General features: G+C 33.0%; 1 protein-coding gene across 1 annotated transcript in view; it reads right to left on the reverse strand.

The window, feature by feature from the left end:
• Positions 1 to 407: 407 nt before the first annotated feature.
• TRPC4 (transient receptor potential cation channel subfamily C member 4) overlaps positions 408 to 18,313 on the reverse strand; it is a 207,908-nt gene continuing 190,002 nt past the window's right edge. The window contains exons 9-12 of the mRNA XM_049778889.1: positions 3,452 to 3,493; positions 3,241 to 3,330; positions 1,518 to 1,650; positions 408 to 1,265 (exon numbers count right to left, since the gene is read on the reverse strand). Of these exons, the coding sequence (XP_049634846.1) occupies positions 937 to 1,265; positions 1,518 to 1,650; positions 3,241 to 3,330; positions 3,452 to 3,493 (594 nt within the window). The 3' untranslated portion in view covers positions 408 to 936. The remainder of the gene's footprint in view (positions 1,266 to 1,517; positions 1,651 to 3,240; positions 3,331 to 3,451; positions 3,494 to 18,313) is intronic.

The following is an 18,313-nucleotide window of genomic DNA, read 5'->3' on the forward strand; positions in this document are numbered from 1 at the left end:
GGCACTATGGAAAGAGGAGGAAACTACTATGTTTCTAATCTTCTGAATTGGCAAAAGTATTGCTCTCATTAAAAATATAATTCAATTTTTCTTAAATTTAGATTGTTATAAAGAATATATTACCATCAGGAGAACACAATAATCTCCCTTTGCTTAATGTGTTTAAAGTAGTCTAATTATTTTTCTAACACTGAAAACTTTTGCCATGTGTTTGAAAACCCTCATATATTGATTAACATTTAAACCTGAAAGATGTGACTTTAAGACTTGAAATACAACTATTTCTAACAAAATGTTGTTAAAATGTATTAAAGACAAATATATATTTTCTTACTAAAGATAAACTGAAAAAAACTAAAAACTGACTTGTATTTTAAGAATGAATTTGGTCATGTGTCTGTGAGAAGGTCCACCACTTTTAATTGTGTGCGATAGTTATTTACATGTTCTTAATAAATAATTTGGTAACTGTTTTAAAGCCAAACTATAGGTTTGGTTAAAAAATGTTGATGAGTAACCATCTCTAGGATAGCCTCCTAAATAATGAAAAGCTCTAATATTTGGCTACATTTTTGCATATAAAAATATCTGTTATTGGAGCCAACTACCACATGAAATAAATAACATTTGTTTTAATTGAAAAAAAAAATAGCTAAAAACTCCTTGTGGTTATTGCAACAGTACAAGAATACAAGGTGCCTTTATTTGTTAACAAAAACAAAAACTTGTAAAATAATTTCTGACAATAGAAGCAGGCTACAAAACATGGAATTATGGTAGCCTTTGCCTTTTAGATAGGTTACAAGTTAATAACCTCAGTTGATAAATGTTATAAAGTGGACTTTAGCATTTGCTAATTTAGTTTTAAACACCTCTCCCTACCCAGAGCACTATGGAAAATATATATGTGGGATACAATGCTTCCTTCTTCAAGGATCACAGTCTTGTAGTCACATAATCTTCTTGGGTGACTTTATCTGTGAGGCTTAAATCATAGTCTATGCTAGAGTCCTCATCCTTTGCATGCTTCTCCTTTGGTATGATAGGAACAGTGTCCTCCACCACCACCTTCTCTGACGAGAAGGAACACATTCTCTTGCCTACCTGCAATCCCAGGGTGTCCGTATTCCTTTCTCGATGGTCTACTAAGACACATTGCTCATTGAGCCCCGGGATGCTCAAGTCACCCCTTGAAGCTAATCCTCCAGATTCCAGTTGAATATTTCTCTCCAGTGGTCCTTCAGCCCGTTGTCGAGCCACCTCTTCTGAAACAGAGAAGATTTGGTTTGCATTTGGCTCGGCAGCGGTTTGTTTTGATCGTCTATGAAATAACCCGAAGTTTTTGATATCAGTTACAAAATTCACTTTTCTCTGCTTCTCTCGCATGGGCTCCTGCACCACCAGGGCAGAGCCATTGCTTATGTTAAGTCTTTCCGAAGCAATCGCTGCTGATCGCGGATGAATCAGCGTGGTTAAATCAAAAAGGCTGAAGTTCTTTTTCTTGGCCTTGCTACTACCTTCGTTATCACTCTTTTCGTCTGAGTCAGCTGAATTAGAAGACTCTTTCTCGGACTGGAGTGTAGACAGTTTGCTTCCTCTGAGTAAGCCCAGGACTTCGAAGCGGAAGCTAGATATGTCTTGCTTGAGTTCCTAGGTGAAATTGAGAACAACAACAATAACAACATTTTTAAAAAGAAAGAAAAGAGCACTTCCAGGAAGCATCATCTGTTCTTTTATTGTACAGATCTGACGTTTCCTCATTATGAAGAGTGAGGATTTTGCACTGCTGTGATTGTATTGTATTATACAATTGTTGTGTTATACACTGCCAGTTCTCTTCCTGAAACTGTCATTTTGATGCTCCCTAATTTCTCCTGTTGATTATGAAGTAACACGAGACTAAGGGTAAAGGTAAATATCAGAAAGATCTTTTCTGCCACTGGATCGTCATGAATATTGGGTTTCTTGGAACTGAAATTTTAAAGGCTTTCTCCACAGATTCATCAGTTTGATATTCACCTCACATTTTGCTAGAAATTTATTTTAAAATTATTTTTCTATTAGCTCGTTTATCTGACTACATGCTTTCTGAAACAAAATTAGAGGGAGGTAACCTTTCTAGAGTTGGTAGTTATTTGTCCAATTGCTTTGGAGGTGATTTTTATCAACATGTGGTGCAATCAGCTTTGGCCAGCTCTGCCTTCAGATAAGGAAGCCTGTCTTAAATTTATCTCTTTCTCTACTAGTTTTGGACAACAGAATGACAAATCCGTACTTGATCTTCATGGTGGTCTCCTTATCTTGTCTTTAATTTAATCTTCCAAAATAGCCTGAATCATTCAACTTGCAAATGGAGTACTTGTGATTATAAGGAACATTTTCTGTCCAGTTAATTTTTTTTTTTTTTTTTTGGTTTTTGGGCCACACCCGGTGGTGCTCAGGGGCCACTCCTGGCTATCTGCTCAGAAATAGCTCCTGGCAGGCACGGGGGACCATATGGGACACCGGGATTCGAACCAACCACCTTAGGTCCTGGATCGGCTGCTTGCAAGGCAAACACCTCTATGCTATCTCTCCGGGCCCACCATTAATTTTTAATCTGTGCTTGATTTATTTTAAAATTAATCTCTCACCTTAAACTGACTGCTTATATTTCTCTGTTGTAATTATTTTCCTAAAATAGTTGTATATATTAATAAATATTTATTTTATGTATTACATTTAATTTTTTTAAATTATTATTAATCTATTTCTTTTGATAGAACTAAAAAGCAAACAAATCAAAAATCTCAAAGAGAAAGACTTTAAAATTGTAAGTAACTTCACATCTTAGGATTTCTGCTGAGTATATGGGCACATATTATTGTTTCTGTTGCTGTTAGCTATGGGTGAGGGTAAGTTTCAGTGTTGAAAATCAGGCTGAAATTTGAAAAATTATGACTCGCTCAGTAGAATATTGCTGAAGTTAGTAAATATGAATTCATCAAGCAATAAAATTGTCTCTGCCTCTAAATATATTACCTTAAAATTTCAGGTGAAATGTATTTGAAAAATATAGATTTAGGAAGAAATTTCATTGTCTCCCCTTCCCTCAATTATCTAATGAGACTTTAATTAAAAAAAGAAAAACAACAAGTCTTGCTGAACACATGGCTGAGTTCCCAGCATTTACACTAAATGTGTTGTGCCTGATCTCATTTTTGCAGTCTGTCTCTGGGTGACAAAGATGACAATGGTTACCTTAAAGTTCTCTTCTGTCAAGCCTTCTTCAGTTTTTGCATCTCTAATCATTGCAGCAACATATCGCTTCACCAGGTTCCTCATAACTTCCTGAGGCATTTAGAAATAACACAATTGAGATTCAGTGTATGAATATGATTTCTTTAATCAGTTTTGAAGAGGGGGTGGTATTTTAATATGAATTTTACGACAGAATACAACAATGACTTACTTGATATTGGTGGTGTCTTCTTAAATTATCAGCAGCTCGCCTCTGGAAAAGAAAAGGGCCATTTATTTTTATTATAGTGATGTATCATTATTCTGAAAATAGTTTATTATGACTAAAATATTTTCCTCATTTTTTCCAGAATGGGGATTTTACTAGACAGTGACCAATAGTTAATGTGATTCACATGTATCTAAGGTAAAAAGAACCAAAACAACTATGTGAAGAGTTAGAATCTGTATCTACCTATAACCTATCATATATGTAGAATACAGAATAAATAAGTTGACAATAATCAGTATAGTGTGGTCTTAATATGAGTTGATGGAGAATAAAGTAATAATAATCATTTTGAGTCATGCTGAGACATATGGAACATACCAAAAATTATAAATTACTATAAATACTAGTTGGATAGAATGAGATAGCAATGTAACAATGTGAAGTTCTTCAACAACTTTGTAATCAGTTTAGATAAAAAAATATAGAAAATAAAACAATATGAAGCACTTTATTAAAAATCAGCAAAACAATATTGAAAATCCACAAAATGTACCATATTATCATAAAGTCATGGTTAGATAATAAATCCCCCAAGACTGATTTTAATAAGAATTTAGTTTTAAATTTATTATTTATTATATTTAAATTTATGGAATTAAATTTAAAGAGGTATTGCTGAAAGCATTGGTTGGATTTGACAAGTGAAATGAAAGATGCTATTCAAACATAGGGTTGATTAATTTGTCACTTTTACCCCAAAGGATTAAGTCTCAACTATTGTTTTGAAGAAATGAGAATGATCTGGAAGTTGATTTAGAGATAGTACAGTGCTGTGATTTTGAAGTAGAAACTAGCTTGATAAATGTATTTTGATTGAAAAAGTTCTTTATAAATTCAACTAGGTATCAAATAATATAAAATGTATGTTATTTCAGATTTTATTAGCATTCTTAAGTATTATAATAAAGCTATAATAATTTCAATGGTATGCATATAAGTAAATAACAATATTCATTCTTAAAAAGATAAGCTATAGGGCCCAGAGAGATAGCACAGTGATGGGGCAGATCCAGGATGGACCTGGTTCAATCCCAGTAGTCCCATATGTTTCCCATATCCAGGAGCGATTTCTGAGAGCAAAGCCAGGAGTAACCCCTAAGCATCACCAGGTGTGAACCCCCCAAAAAATAACCCCCAAAGATAAACTATAGTCTAAATAAAAGATTCCTATAATAAATAAATTTGTTGGATTTCTGGAAAGTAAAGTGAGAATATGTTTTCAATTTAGCCCATTTTTAACTTGTTTCATACTAAATAATCCTAGACCAAAAAGTTGAATTTTAATAATTGCACATGTGTCACCATGAAAGATATTTGAAAACAATCAATCTAAAAGGTAGTTTTTTTGTCTTTTGGGGATTGGGGAGAATAGTTTTTGCTTCCTCTCTTCTATCCTTTGTCACCTCTCCTTTTGTCCCTTTTATTCCTCATTTTTACTTTTCCTTCTTTTTCCCTTCCTACTTTATTTTTCTTTCCTTCCTGTGCTTCTTATAGAGCCCAGGTCTTCAACTTCACAAGGGATGCAGTTGACCTCTAAGCCATATTGGTAGATTCCCCAAAAAGCATTTTTATTGCCATGATTTAGTGACTTTTATGAACAAAGTGAGACACAAATTATTACTTTAATTAATTATTATTGTATTAATATACCATAACTTATAATAATTTTGAAGCTGTTTTACATTTACAGAACTACTGAACCAGTTTCGCCACTGGTGTGTCATGGTCCACCTGTAATTCCTTTCACTAATTATTTTGAATGCCATTCACTGACTTTGTGATCCAGAAACAAATTTAAATAAACAATATTAGTTAAAAGGGTAGGAAGCCTAAAAAGTTAAAACATGGGGGTGTGGGCGGAGTGGTGGCACAAGTAGTAAGGGGTCTGCCTTGCACAAGCTAACCTAGGACAGACGCAGTTCGACCCCCTGGTGTCCCATATGGTCCCTCAAGCCAGGAACGATTTCTGCGCACATAGTCAGGAGTAACACCTGAGCGTCACCGGATGTGCCCCCCCCAAAAAAAAACAAAACAAAAAGAAACAAAGAAACAAAACAAAAACACATGAAGGTGAGTGCTTTTAGGATAGAGAAAGGGATTACTATGACAATGATAACTGGAAAGGATCTCTCTGGACAAGTACCAGGCAGGCACTGAAAGGAGGGAAAGCGATATGCATGATACTCTTAGTAACAATGTTTGTAAACCACAGTTCCTTAAAGGAAAAAATAATGAGAAATGTTGGAGAAGAAAAGTGATTGTCAAAAAAACATGCTGTGTTTGGGAAGGAAAATGGGACATTGGTGGAGAGAAATATAAATTGGTGGAAGGATGGGTATTGGGACATTGTATGCCAACCATCAATAACTTTTTAATTCTGTATCTCACAACTTAAAAACGTTAAAACTTCTTGAAACATTTAGTGTAGGATTTCACCACCAGATGGAGATGTGTGACTCTGAATGAGCTATAGCTCAGCTGAAATGGAGGACAAAAGCACTTCTAGACGGAAAGAAATCGTCTAGACTTCTTTAAATACTAAACCAATTTGTATACCAATTTCTTTCACACTTTCACTATAAATATAATAGAAGAGATTAGTTTTCTATGAAGTAAGTAGAAGCTTAATTAATATGGAATTTCATTAACTAAATTTTTATTATCTTGAGGTTTTTATAACAATTTACTATTCTATTAATCTTAAAAGCATTTTAGCAGAATGATAGTTACATACATTTACAAATATTAATGCAAAACAAAGATAAAAAAGCAAGTTAAAAATAACTACAAGTGCATTTTTCTAGTTTTTTAATGAAACAGTCTGTATAATGAGAAAAAATAAAAAAATGATATTATGATAACTTTCAAGAGTTATTCACTACTTTTATTATAGATTCAGGCTGTTAAAATAGCTAATTTTGCCAACCAATTTTCTACATCTCCCAGTATATCTTACCAAACTATGTTTTATTTTTTATGACCATACAACCAAATTGATTTTATGTTCCTAAGAAAATAAAATTGATAAAGTTTATAATTTTATAATTATTGAAAACAAAACCTAAAAAAAATCATCAAATGTTAACCACTAAGCTACATTGTTCAGATACCCCTACTGTATAATCTCTTTTTTTCTACTTAATACAACAGAAGTGATTCTTGTCTTATTGGTGACTAATTTTGTTTATCTGATTCTACAGTCATATTTTCTGGGCTTAGTGTCATATGAAGTTGCTAACACTGACTTCGAGGTTTTATTCATTTCACATTGATTGCATGAAAAATAAATCTCTGATATTTCTTCCTATATTATTTTCTAAAACGTTTGTAATGTAAAGTTAAATATATTGGATGATTTTGAAGATTAAATAAAATATATTTTAGACATTGACAACTAAAAACAGTTATCTCTCCACTTCTTATTAATATCATTTATTTTCAACAAAAACTTGTGGAATGTATCATTATAATGAATGCTCCTAGATTAATTATCTCTCCTGTAAGTTTCATGGCATTTTATGCTTAAGGAGAACACCTTCTTTAATTAAAGAATTGGATGCCTTATCCTACACATTAGAAATTTGGAAGTAAGAAGAGATTTTTAAAGTAGCATAAGGGTGTTAATATATAATATATAATATATAATAAGGGTGTTAATAATAGTTAATAATATGAATAGATATAAAATAGATTCTGTAGAAAGTCATTACTTTTTATTAATATTCTTATTTTATTTATTATTATAACTTTTATTATTATTATTATTATTATTATTTTATTATTATTATAACACCTGGGCCACACCAGGTGATGCTCAGGGTTTACTCCTGGCTATGAGTTCAGAAATTGCCCCTGGCTTGGGGGAACATATGGGACATTGGGGGATGAAACAGCAGTCCGTCCTAGGTTAGCTTGCACAAGATTAACACCCTATCTCCTGTGCCACTGCTCTGGCCCCAATATTCTTATTTTTTAATTTTAGGTATATTATGTTGAAATATAATTTAAAAGAGGAATTTAAGATGCATAGCAAAATTGAAAAAAAAACATAGACATTTCTTTGGAAATATATTCCCACATATGCATCCATTTCCCAAATAGATTAATATATTTGTTACAATTAATGAAACTATACATTATACTTATTAAAAGTCTGAAGTTCACATTATTATTCACATTTTTAAAAACTGTAATTATTTATTTTGAAGGGGCTATAAGTGAGCTCTGCATAATACCACAAAATTAGAGTGCACCACAGCCTGTCCTGGTGATTTCTGACCAATCATCTAACGGTTCAATACAGTGGTTTATAATACTGTTCTGACCCTTATATCTTAGTAGTACCCTGCTGTGTTTAAGAGCCTCCTTGGTCACACCATGCTTGGAGTGCTCAGGATAATGGTGCTATCCTGGCAGTGCTCAAGGGACTACATAGTGTCAGGAATTGATCTTGTGTAGATCTTGTGTAGATAGTTTAATTCTTTTAGATTCATACTTCTTTAGAGTCTGAACAAATGTATTATGACATTTATTCATTGGTATGGTATTGTACAGAGTATTTTTATGACCCTAAAACTTCCACTTTTCTTTCCTATATTTCTCTCCCTCCTTCCTCTGAACACCCCACTAAGTCCTGATAAATACGTTTTCTTCTCTATTCCATAATTTTCATTTTCTTAGAACACCCTCTAGTTGAAAAAAAATATATATATATATACAGTCTTCTCACTTCAGTTTCTTTAATCTAGCAATATGCTTCTTAAAGTTCCTTTATGTATTTTTATGCCTAGAAAGTTTACTTTAAGAAATAACAAATAATAATCTATTATTCAAATGTATCAGTTTATCTTGATTGCCTCCAATTTTTCTAAAAATATGTGTAAAACTTAATGTACAGAATTTCATGTATACAAATGTTGTCAACACCTATGTATAGATACTAAAGAGAATTTCTAGATTAAATTGTAAGAATATTTTGATTTATAAAATTAATAATAAACTAACAAATTAAATTCCAAGATGGCTGTGCCATTTTTTATTTACAACAACAATGAATAGTAATTCATATTGTTTCACTGTTCACCAAAATTTGACTTTGTACATTTTCAGATTTTGGGTAATTTAAAAGTAATAATACTAGTCAGTCTTGATATTTTGTATAAGTTTTCAAATGTTTTATTAACAGTTTTATAATTATACTATTTTTGTTATAAAAATTTTAAACTTCTCTTTGTGGTTTTCTATATCAAGGATTTTAAACTAGTGCAATCTAATGTACATTATAAAATAGATATTTTTTATTTTGGGCCACACCGGTGATGCTCAGGTGTTATTCCTAACTATGTGCTCAGAAATTGCTGCTGGGGGAAATTGCTGCTGGGGAAAATTGCTGCTACGGAGTGGTAAGGCATCTGCCTTGCCAGGGCTAGCCTAAGACGAACTGTGGTTCAATCCCCCACATTCCATATGGTTCCCCAAGCCAGGAGCAATTTCTGAAAGGAAAAAAAAAAGAAATCCCCCTGGCTTGGGGGAACCTCAGTCTGTCTTGGATCAGTCGTGTACAAGGCAAATGCAATACTGCTGTGTCATTGCTTCGGCCCCTATAAAATAAAAATTTTTTAAAATTTTTATTGTGACCAATATGCATTATAAGTCTTTCACAGTTATATTTATGGTACATAGTGACTGAATTTAGGCCATTCCCATTGCCAGTGTTGTCCTCCTTCTGCCCCTGCTCCCAGCATGTATCCCATATTTCTTCCCTTTCTCTACCCCTGGACTGCTAGTGTAACAGGTCCCTTTTGAATATAACTTGCTGTAGATCAGGTATCTTGATTCTGTTGTTGGATATTATTTTTAATGGTAGTAGATGAGAAAAAAAGAGTTTAGTAAAATTTTTTTCTTAAATAACTTATGGGATAATTAGACTAAATGCTAAGAACACATATGCTTATAGATGAAGACAAAATACAACAATATACCAGAAGTGGAATTATAAGAATGTTTCATGCATGGAAGTAGAAAAAAAACATTGTTTTTATTAATGAATCAACAAATATATTAATATCATGTAGATTAAAATGATGAATGACAACATGGAGACATTGTATAGTGATTTATCTATCATGCCAAGGGATGGTTGAGCAACAATGGCAATGAAGAGAGAGAGAGATCTCACACACTGACAGAGGAATGACTTTATATTTACTTTAATACAAAATAAATTGTTCAGATAGAAGGGACATTTGTATAATTCATTTTGTGAAATTAGTATAGTTACTGTTTGTAGACTCTTACATCATGTTATACATTCAGTGGCTAGACTTTTACCTAGTCTGATGACACAAGAAGAACATTTTTTTGGGGGGGTGGCACAGCTGGAGGTACTCGGGGCTTACTCCTGGCTATCTGCTCAGAAATAGCTCCTGGCAGGCACGGGGGACTATATGGGATGCTGGGACTCAAACCAACTACTTTAGGTCCTGGATAGGCTGCTTGCAAGGCAAACTCCGCTGTGCTATCTCTCCAAACCCAGAAGAACATTTTTTTTTTGTTGAGGGAATTGATACTTAGGACTTAAGATTCCTGACTCTGTGTTTAGAAATCACTTCTGATTGACTCAGAGGACCATATAGGAGATCAAGTATCAAACCTAGATTGGCTGCAAACAATAGAGGTATCTTATCTGCTATACTCTCTTCATTCCAACTTCTTGTCATTGCTATTCACTGGAGTCTACTGATTTTATATTAAGTCAACTGTTAATCATATGTTATACATTTTATGATGGTACTCCTTATCTCTATCAATACAATTTTCTTTGGGTAACATCATTCTTATATTAGACCCATAGCTAGTTGAATAAAAATTAACCAAAATATTGATCCTATATACTAAATTAGTTTCCCAAAGCAGCCACTTTTATTTATTTATGTATTTACTTATTTGGCTGCCCTTTTCATTTTTATGTCTTTATTTAGGTACCATGGTTAATGCTGTCTCTGAGGCAAGAAGTATGAAGTCAAGTTTTGGAAGAATATAAAACTTTTGAGACAGGGTAGAATTATTTCTTTCCTATTCTTAGATTTTGGTGTCAACTGTTAGGTTTCTGGGTTTACAGATACATAATCCCAATTTCTATCTCAACTTTTATAAGTCTTTTTCCCCACTATTTTTGTCTTCGCATGGTTATGTTTTCAAATTTTTAGTTTTGAGAACTAAAACTCCAATATGAGTTCAATCAAACCAATTAAGCATATGCCAGAGATCCATTTTTAAATAAGGTCAATTTCTAGGTATAGGAAATTAGGAATTCACACACTATCTTTTAAAGAAAAAAAACAATTAAATCTAAAACTTGTACATTTTTTGCAATAGTACAATACTTTTTTGACAATTTAGTGATATTATTAAATAGTATATAGTAGACTCTCATTAGCAATTTGTAACATGTTTTCAAGATTGTTTGGGAGTGTTGGGATAAAATAAGCTGAGTTTTATAGGGGATAATACAGCTGGTAGGGCATTTTCTTTGCACGGTGCCAATGCAGATTAGAATCTCAGTGTTCCAGATGGTCCTCCAAGCATTATGACAGCTAGAAGTAATTATTGAATGCAGAACCAGGAGTAGCCCCTGAGTATTGCTGCTGTGGCTCAAAAAATATCTAAGTAAGAGACACTTAATTATGTTCAAGCCATTTACATGTTAAACATCAATAAATTAATTTGCAATGTCTATTTAAATACACATGTAGATAGAAATGTACCATGCCAGACCTAGGCTAACAGGAAAAAAATCCCTTGATAATTTAATGTTTATAATTTCATTGAGTAATTTGTAGGGCTGTTTTTTGCACTTAAATACCATAAAATAATAGTATTTAGGTAGATAATAATGGGCTACATGACCAATAAAATACCTTCTTTTTCAAGTTGATATCTAGGAAAATATTTTGGAGAAAAGTATACACGTCAAGTTGCCTATTATTTTTTTGTAGATATATGAGAAGTCTAGCAGTGCATGCAGAATGTTCTGTTCTGACAGGCAGGTGCCCCAGTGCCACAGTAACATAACTCTCAGTTTGCAGATTTCTCCTGATTTGTTAGGACAAGACAATGGCAGATTTTAGATCACAGAAGTAATGATAAAGAGACCAACTAGTGAGAAGCTCTGCCTCTGCGAGGTAACTCCACATTTCAATAGAAGTGTCAGTCTGCTTTAGAGCAAGAAAGGTTTTGCAGCTATAAAAGAAAGGGCTCTGGGGAATGTGCTGTGACATTTTCTCACTAACTCTCCAGCTCTCTCCAGGTCCCTATGTGGAATGTCAGGTTCAGTTCTCATAGCTGATTCGCATAGCTGCAGTCAATTGTCAGTGCTGTTTTCTTTCATTTCCACCTGGATTTCAGTCGGTTTGTCACTGATTTTTAAACCCATGAATTATGCCTTTTATTCTTTGCTTTGTTCAGTTAATCCCTTAAGGGACTTGACTGTAATGTTCTCTTTAAAAAAAAAAAAAGTGGGAGGGGGAAAGAATGCAGTAAATATTTGCTCAATGATGTACCTATATACTGCTTTTATCAGACAGTTTTTTAATTGATAAAATTTGTTTTATAGCACCACATTTAAGAATTCCCACATTTAAGTGGGAACCTTCCCACTCAACCAAATGCGTATCGTCAAAGTTTAATAACTCCATAGAAGTTTATTAGACCTTTTTGTATCCACTTCCTTCACTTTCTTATGAATTAAAATATATTTACCAAACTCCACAGGGTGTGAGTTTTTCAGTTTATTTGCTTTTTTTAAAGCACATTCTAAACATAAAAAATTAAAAACATAAAATATTGAAAGTTTCCTTTAGAAACAAGCATTCAGAATATAGGTGTGAAAGTGAAAGGTGTCTTCTACCTTTCTGAAGTTCTTTGCGCTTGTTGAATAATAAAATTTCATCAGTCAGGTTAATGGGAGGACAATTTGAAATACAATTGCATAAAGAAGGAGATGGAAAACTTACACTAAGGGTTCATATGCCAAGTAAGAGAATGAGATGGGGTCTGGGGAATTTAGGAAAGAGACGAGATTACAAAATGATAGGGAATGATTTCATGTTTAACACTGCACATAAAATTAAATTTTAGAGTTAGGAAGGACAGTTCTATAGATAATATAACATTTCTCTCCATTATCTTCCAACTTTACTCTTCTAGAGAATGATTACTGATTTTTCTTGAAGCTCAGATGCCCTTGTCTGAACTAAACCCCACATTTTAAGACAACTTTAGATGTCTTAAAAGTTCTTATTTGAGGGACCGGAGAAATAGCATGGAGGTAAGGCGTTTGCCTTTCATGCAGAAAGACGGTGGTTCGAATCCCGGCATCCCATATGGTCCCCCGTGCCTGCCAGGGGCGATTTCTGAGCATAAAGCCAGGAGTAACCCTTGAGTGCTGCCCGGGTGTGACCCCCCCAAAAAAAAGTTCTTATTTGAATAGTTTTATAAAGTCTCATATGTGAAAGGAAAATAAATATACATCTCCAAAATGTATTTCTAGCATAAGGATTATTTTAAGATAGCTATTTATAAAGAAATAAAAGACACTGAATAAGAAAAACAAAAATCCTAGCAGGTTACCATTTTGTAACAGACATTTCTAAGGGAAAGTCATCTACATTTATAGGGCTGCTTCCTTTTCCATATCAGGAGTGGTAGACAACCAAATTCTAGAAACTTTTATTAATGGATAAATAAAGAGGGGCAGGAAGATAGCATGGAGGTAAGGTGTTTGCCTTTCATGCAGAAGGTCATTGGTTCGAATCCCAGCAATCCCATATGGTCCCTGGAGCCTGCCGGGAGCAATTTCTGAGTATGAAGCCAGGAGTAACCCCTGAGCACTACCGGGTGTGACCCAAAAACCAAAAAATAAAATAAAATAAAATAAAATAAAGATATTCACATATTTATTACTGTACTTTTTCTAATCAACTAATATAATTGGCTTCTGCCTTCATCACAAAACCTTTCCTTTATCTTCAACTAAAGATTGTTATTAAAAGATGATGGTAGATTGGATCATTTCCAAAGCTATTTTCTTTGTATATTTCCCATGTCTGAATATTAGTATTTTCCATGTATACAGATATTATTAAACTTCTGATTGTTTTTCTCCTGCTAATATATCCTTTATTAAAGAAATTTTCTCACTAGAAGGCAATTAGAAGGATCCACTAGAAAATTATTTTTCTTCCACTACTTTACAAAAATATTAAGACCATCAAGAAATTTGTTCTTCTACAAGCACATTTGGGAAAGCAAATTTAATCAAAATTTCCCAAAAGAAAATCTTATAGCAGCAAGATGGAGCTTGAGAGACACTCATGGGTGAATACTTCCATATCTACAAGATTTATAGTTAGGCATACTAAAAGCCCTGATGGTTAAGGAACAGTACATTTGAAAAAGTTTCCTCTGAAAATGAAGTTTATAAAGCATATACTGTTACAAATTTTCATTAGGAATGATTTCTAGTGTTTTCTATTCAGTTTCTAATTCTGATGCTGTGACTTTACTTGAGAATATTTCTGTGGCAACTGGTCAGACATGAGTATTTCATCTGTATTCCCCGAACTAAGAACACTAAGTGTTCTTCACAGATTGTGTTTCATGTACTTCTAACTATATGACCTAGAGACTAGAATGTGAAAAACATCAGACTAAGAAAGTTAAAGCAATATTTTAATGATTTTATTTTTAAAACCTGGTCTTTTGGCTTACTACTCTGAATTATTATTCATTGAAGCATTCTACTTAGAAACCAGGTCTATGACACAAAAATCTTCCAAGTTTTGCTTTAGTATTTTTTAATTGAATTGAATTATTAAGGCCTTGAGCAACAAGCACAAAGGTTGGTTTTGTTTTAGTTTAACAAGCTGAGCCAGACACAGACATAATTCTTTCTTCATTAAGAATTTCTAATTAGGGGCCCGGAGAGATAACACAGCGGCTTTGCCTTGCAAGCAGCTGATCCAGGACCAAAGGTATTTGGTTCAAATCCTGGTGTCTGATATGGTCCCCTGTGCCTGCCAGGAGCTATTTCTGAGCAGACAGCCAGGAGTAACCCCTCAGCACTGTCGGGTGTGACCCAAAAACCAAAAAAAAAACAAAAAACAAAAAACAAAAAAACAAACAGAATTTCTAATTAAAATTATAAAACAAAATACATGTTAAAATAAATATTTTGAATGACTTTAATCACACTGAAGTTTGAGAGTTAGTGTTTTAATATTGAGAATATTTACTGATAAAATGGGGTTAAGCAAAAAAAAAAAAAAAAAAAAGCAAAAATGCCTAAAAGCCATATGGCATTAAATACCATAGCATGCTTCTAATTTTCTTATTCTATTAATAGACTGGATCTTTGGTGAAATTTCCCGGAGTTCAGAGACAAACAATTTCTCAATAATAGCCTCTCTTCCTATGATGAAAGTTTTGCTTAATAAAACATTGTTGCTTCCTTTAGGCTCCCTGCCTTTCTTTATAAACAATGTTCTAAATAAAAGATTCTTGGATAAAAGTTTGAATGCATACAGTGTATTGTTGGACTTTCAGTCGCAATTTTTCAGGAATTAAAGAGAGACTTCAGAAACTAGTTTAGAGTTAAAATATAAGACCAATGTTTTGGGTTTCCCAATATACATTTTGCTATCAAAGAAATCTGATATGCTAAACAATGTAAATAAAATATAGTAGTGCTTGCAGTGTATGTCTGTTTGCATGCATGCATATATGTGTCTAATAGTGTATGTGAAGGGTATTATTCTTGGCTCAGTCTTCAGAGCTATTGAAGGTTATGTTGTGCTCCAAGAATTAAACTTGTAACTCCCACATTCAGAGCATGTGCACAGCCCTTTGAGGTCCTTCTAAGCCACACAAAAATTTTTAAATTTTTGTAATTTGTAAATGGTAGTGATTGGGTTAAATGGTTTTGAAGACCCCTTTGGAAACTTAAAGTGATATGTTAAGCTATGTCTTAATTATACAAAGAAGTATTAGTACTAGCTTTTAACTGATAAGTATATGTGTTTCTCCTTATGTCTGTATAATAATCTATTAGGAAGAACAACCAAATTGCAAAATATTCATGGTAACATCAATTTTGACATTATTTTCTCAGACTTCTCTATTTTATTATATGATTCTCAATCTATTTTTTATTTTTTGACATTTTCCTTACAAATAACATATATTACATATTCCAATAAATTATATACATATCAGCGTGTTAACTTTGATATGATGAATTTACTTTAACTAGGAATATAGGAATATAATAATCTACTAAGAGTTGAGTTTTTGAAAATCAAAGCATAATGACCTCATTCTGGAAATGCAGTCTAAATAAAAAATAAAAAAAGAACAAAGAATAAGTATATGGCCTTGAATTATATAAGGCTGAAGCTTGCTCAAAGCCAGAGCTTCGTGAACTATAGGTAGGATTTAGGGAGAAAAGGCTGGAGGAAAATGACTTACACTCTTTATTTGTCCTATATATTTTTTTCATATATGCAAAGGTTTATTTCTCATTCTTTTTTTAATTTTTTTTATTTTTAATTATGAGAACAAAGATGCAAAGAAAGAGGACAAGGTAAAGTTACAGTGGAAGGACAATCACCCATAACATAATTCTCAGAAGAAGTCCCCTTGATGATATCTTAACTTTGAACTTTCAGCCAAAAAACATTAAAGTAAATAAAACAGAATCCATGTACAATTACTTTGTCCCTCAAGTCCCCAGATTGTAACACATTATATTTCTTAACAGTACACAAGGCAATCTAAAGCCATAAAACTTACATAACTCCTTAAACATTAGAGGCATAGTATTTTTTACTTTTCCATGAACATGCATATTAGCTTAAGTTAACCTCAAATTTTAAGGTTTTTTTTTTAAGGATTAGAGTCAAAGGAGCACAGTAAAAACGGTGTTAGAGTGGCAATTGTTGTTTGCATAGGCCCACCAAAATATGAGGGGAATGGAAAGGAATAACCTTGGGCTAAATACAAAGAGACCCAACCCCTGAAATACAAAGAGACCCAACCCCTGAAGACCAACTCTAGGCTCCAGGCAAGCTAGATCGTCCAATCCAAGAAATTGTCTGTAGTGCCAACACACTTTTATTTTTCACACAGTCTCTGTTGTTGGTATCATGTTTCTGTATTAAATGTCCTAGAATCTGCATATCCTACATTGAAGTCAGAATGTGGGTGTCTTCTCGTTTCACCTCACCATTAAAGGGCAATGCAGAGAGCCCTGTCCTGTAAGCAGGTCGTTGTTGTTGTTAAGTCTTCTCAGTGTTATATTATAATTATAAACTATATTTATAATTAATATATTCAGAGCTTGGTTAAATTAAATTTCAGAGATTGGTTAATAAATTTTCTTAAGAATTTAAGAATAATCTAGGGAAAAGACAAAAATCTGATGTGGAAATAAATTAACCTGAGTTTGGTTTCTCTGATAATTTTTTTTCTTTTCACAACAATAAAAACAATACTACTCTTGCACCAATATCATAGCATATTGCATTACAATGTTAAATACAGAACATGTATTATATTAATATGTGTCCCATAATAGAAGACCTCAAGAGATAAGCCATACCTTTATACTTTCTCAATAGCCTAGTCCTAATTCAGATCTAAGCATGCAGAACAAATGTAATATTGCTTATTAAACTTAAATAATTGTATTTATTCTTCAACTATTTATTCTATAATTTAGACTAAATTTAGACTAAAATATTATAATACAGTGAAGGATCAGTTTTTCCAAGATGGTTAGATTATATGTCAATAACGTAAACTATTTGAAGCCAATAACTTTGAAGTTTTGCAGTGCAAGAGCAACTTACTATTTGCTAAATTACCTAGAAGGATTAATTTAGTGGTTATACCCAGATTCAGTGTTATCTGCAAAAATATACTATCTAGAAAAATAATCCCAATCAGCAGAAAACCCTAACATGCAATTACAGAACATCTGGTCATTTTATAACAGGAGTAATATATATATATATATATATATATATATATATATATATATATATATATATTACTCTTGTTTTATTCTACTTATTTTGGAATTGAGATTCTGTTCGATTTTTATAGTTCTCATAATTCTTTCTTTACTTATATCAATCTATAATTAATTAATTTGAATTCCTTACCTGACAGGGGAAATTTCCTCACCATCTCTAAAAAAGATAGTAAAGATTTGGAATAAAAATATTTGCCTTTTTTCAAGGCAAGTTCGTGTCATACTTTATATATAATCTAATATTCTGACTCTATATGCCTTTTGTTACTTTCTGATTGCTATATTCTTTTGTCAGTCAATTTTTGTAAGTGGGGTTTGGTGGATAGATGCTACCAAATCAAATCAGTGCTTATTGTTGGGACCTGGGTTCTGATCAAAAAGGGACGCCATTTTATAAAAGATCACATGGCAGACCTATTTTAGGTTCTGAACCAAGAGATGCCATTCTGTAAGGAGCCACATGCTAGGTTCCCCAAGTCAATTTCCATTTGCACCACCCCAAGCTACCTGACCTATATGGAAGGGATAAAAGGCAGCAATGGCAAGATATTCCTAGACAAAAGCCAATCATTTTAAGGATCATCAGAAAACTAGAACCTCCCTATATCCTTATCCTATATAATCCCATTCATGACCTTGGGTGGGGTTCATCCCTCTAGGGAGAGAATCCTGGCAGGTCAGCTAGGAGCTGTTGGCAGGTGGAATAAAGG

The sequence above is a fragment of the Suncus etruscus genome, chromosome 8, assembly GCF_024139225.1.
Source record: "Suncus etruscus isolate mSunEtr1 chromosome 8, mSunEtr1.pri.cur, whole genome shotgun sequence".
Taxonomy (NCBI): domain Eukaryota; kingdom Metazoa; phylum Chordata; class Mammalia; order Eulipotyphla; family Soricidae; genus Suncus; species Suncus etruscus.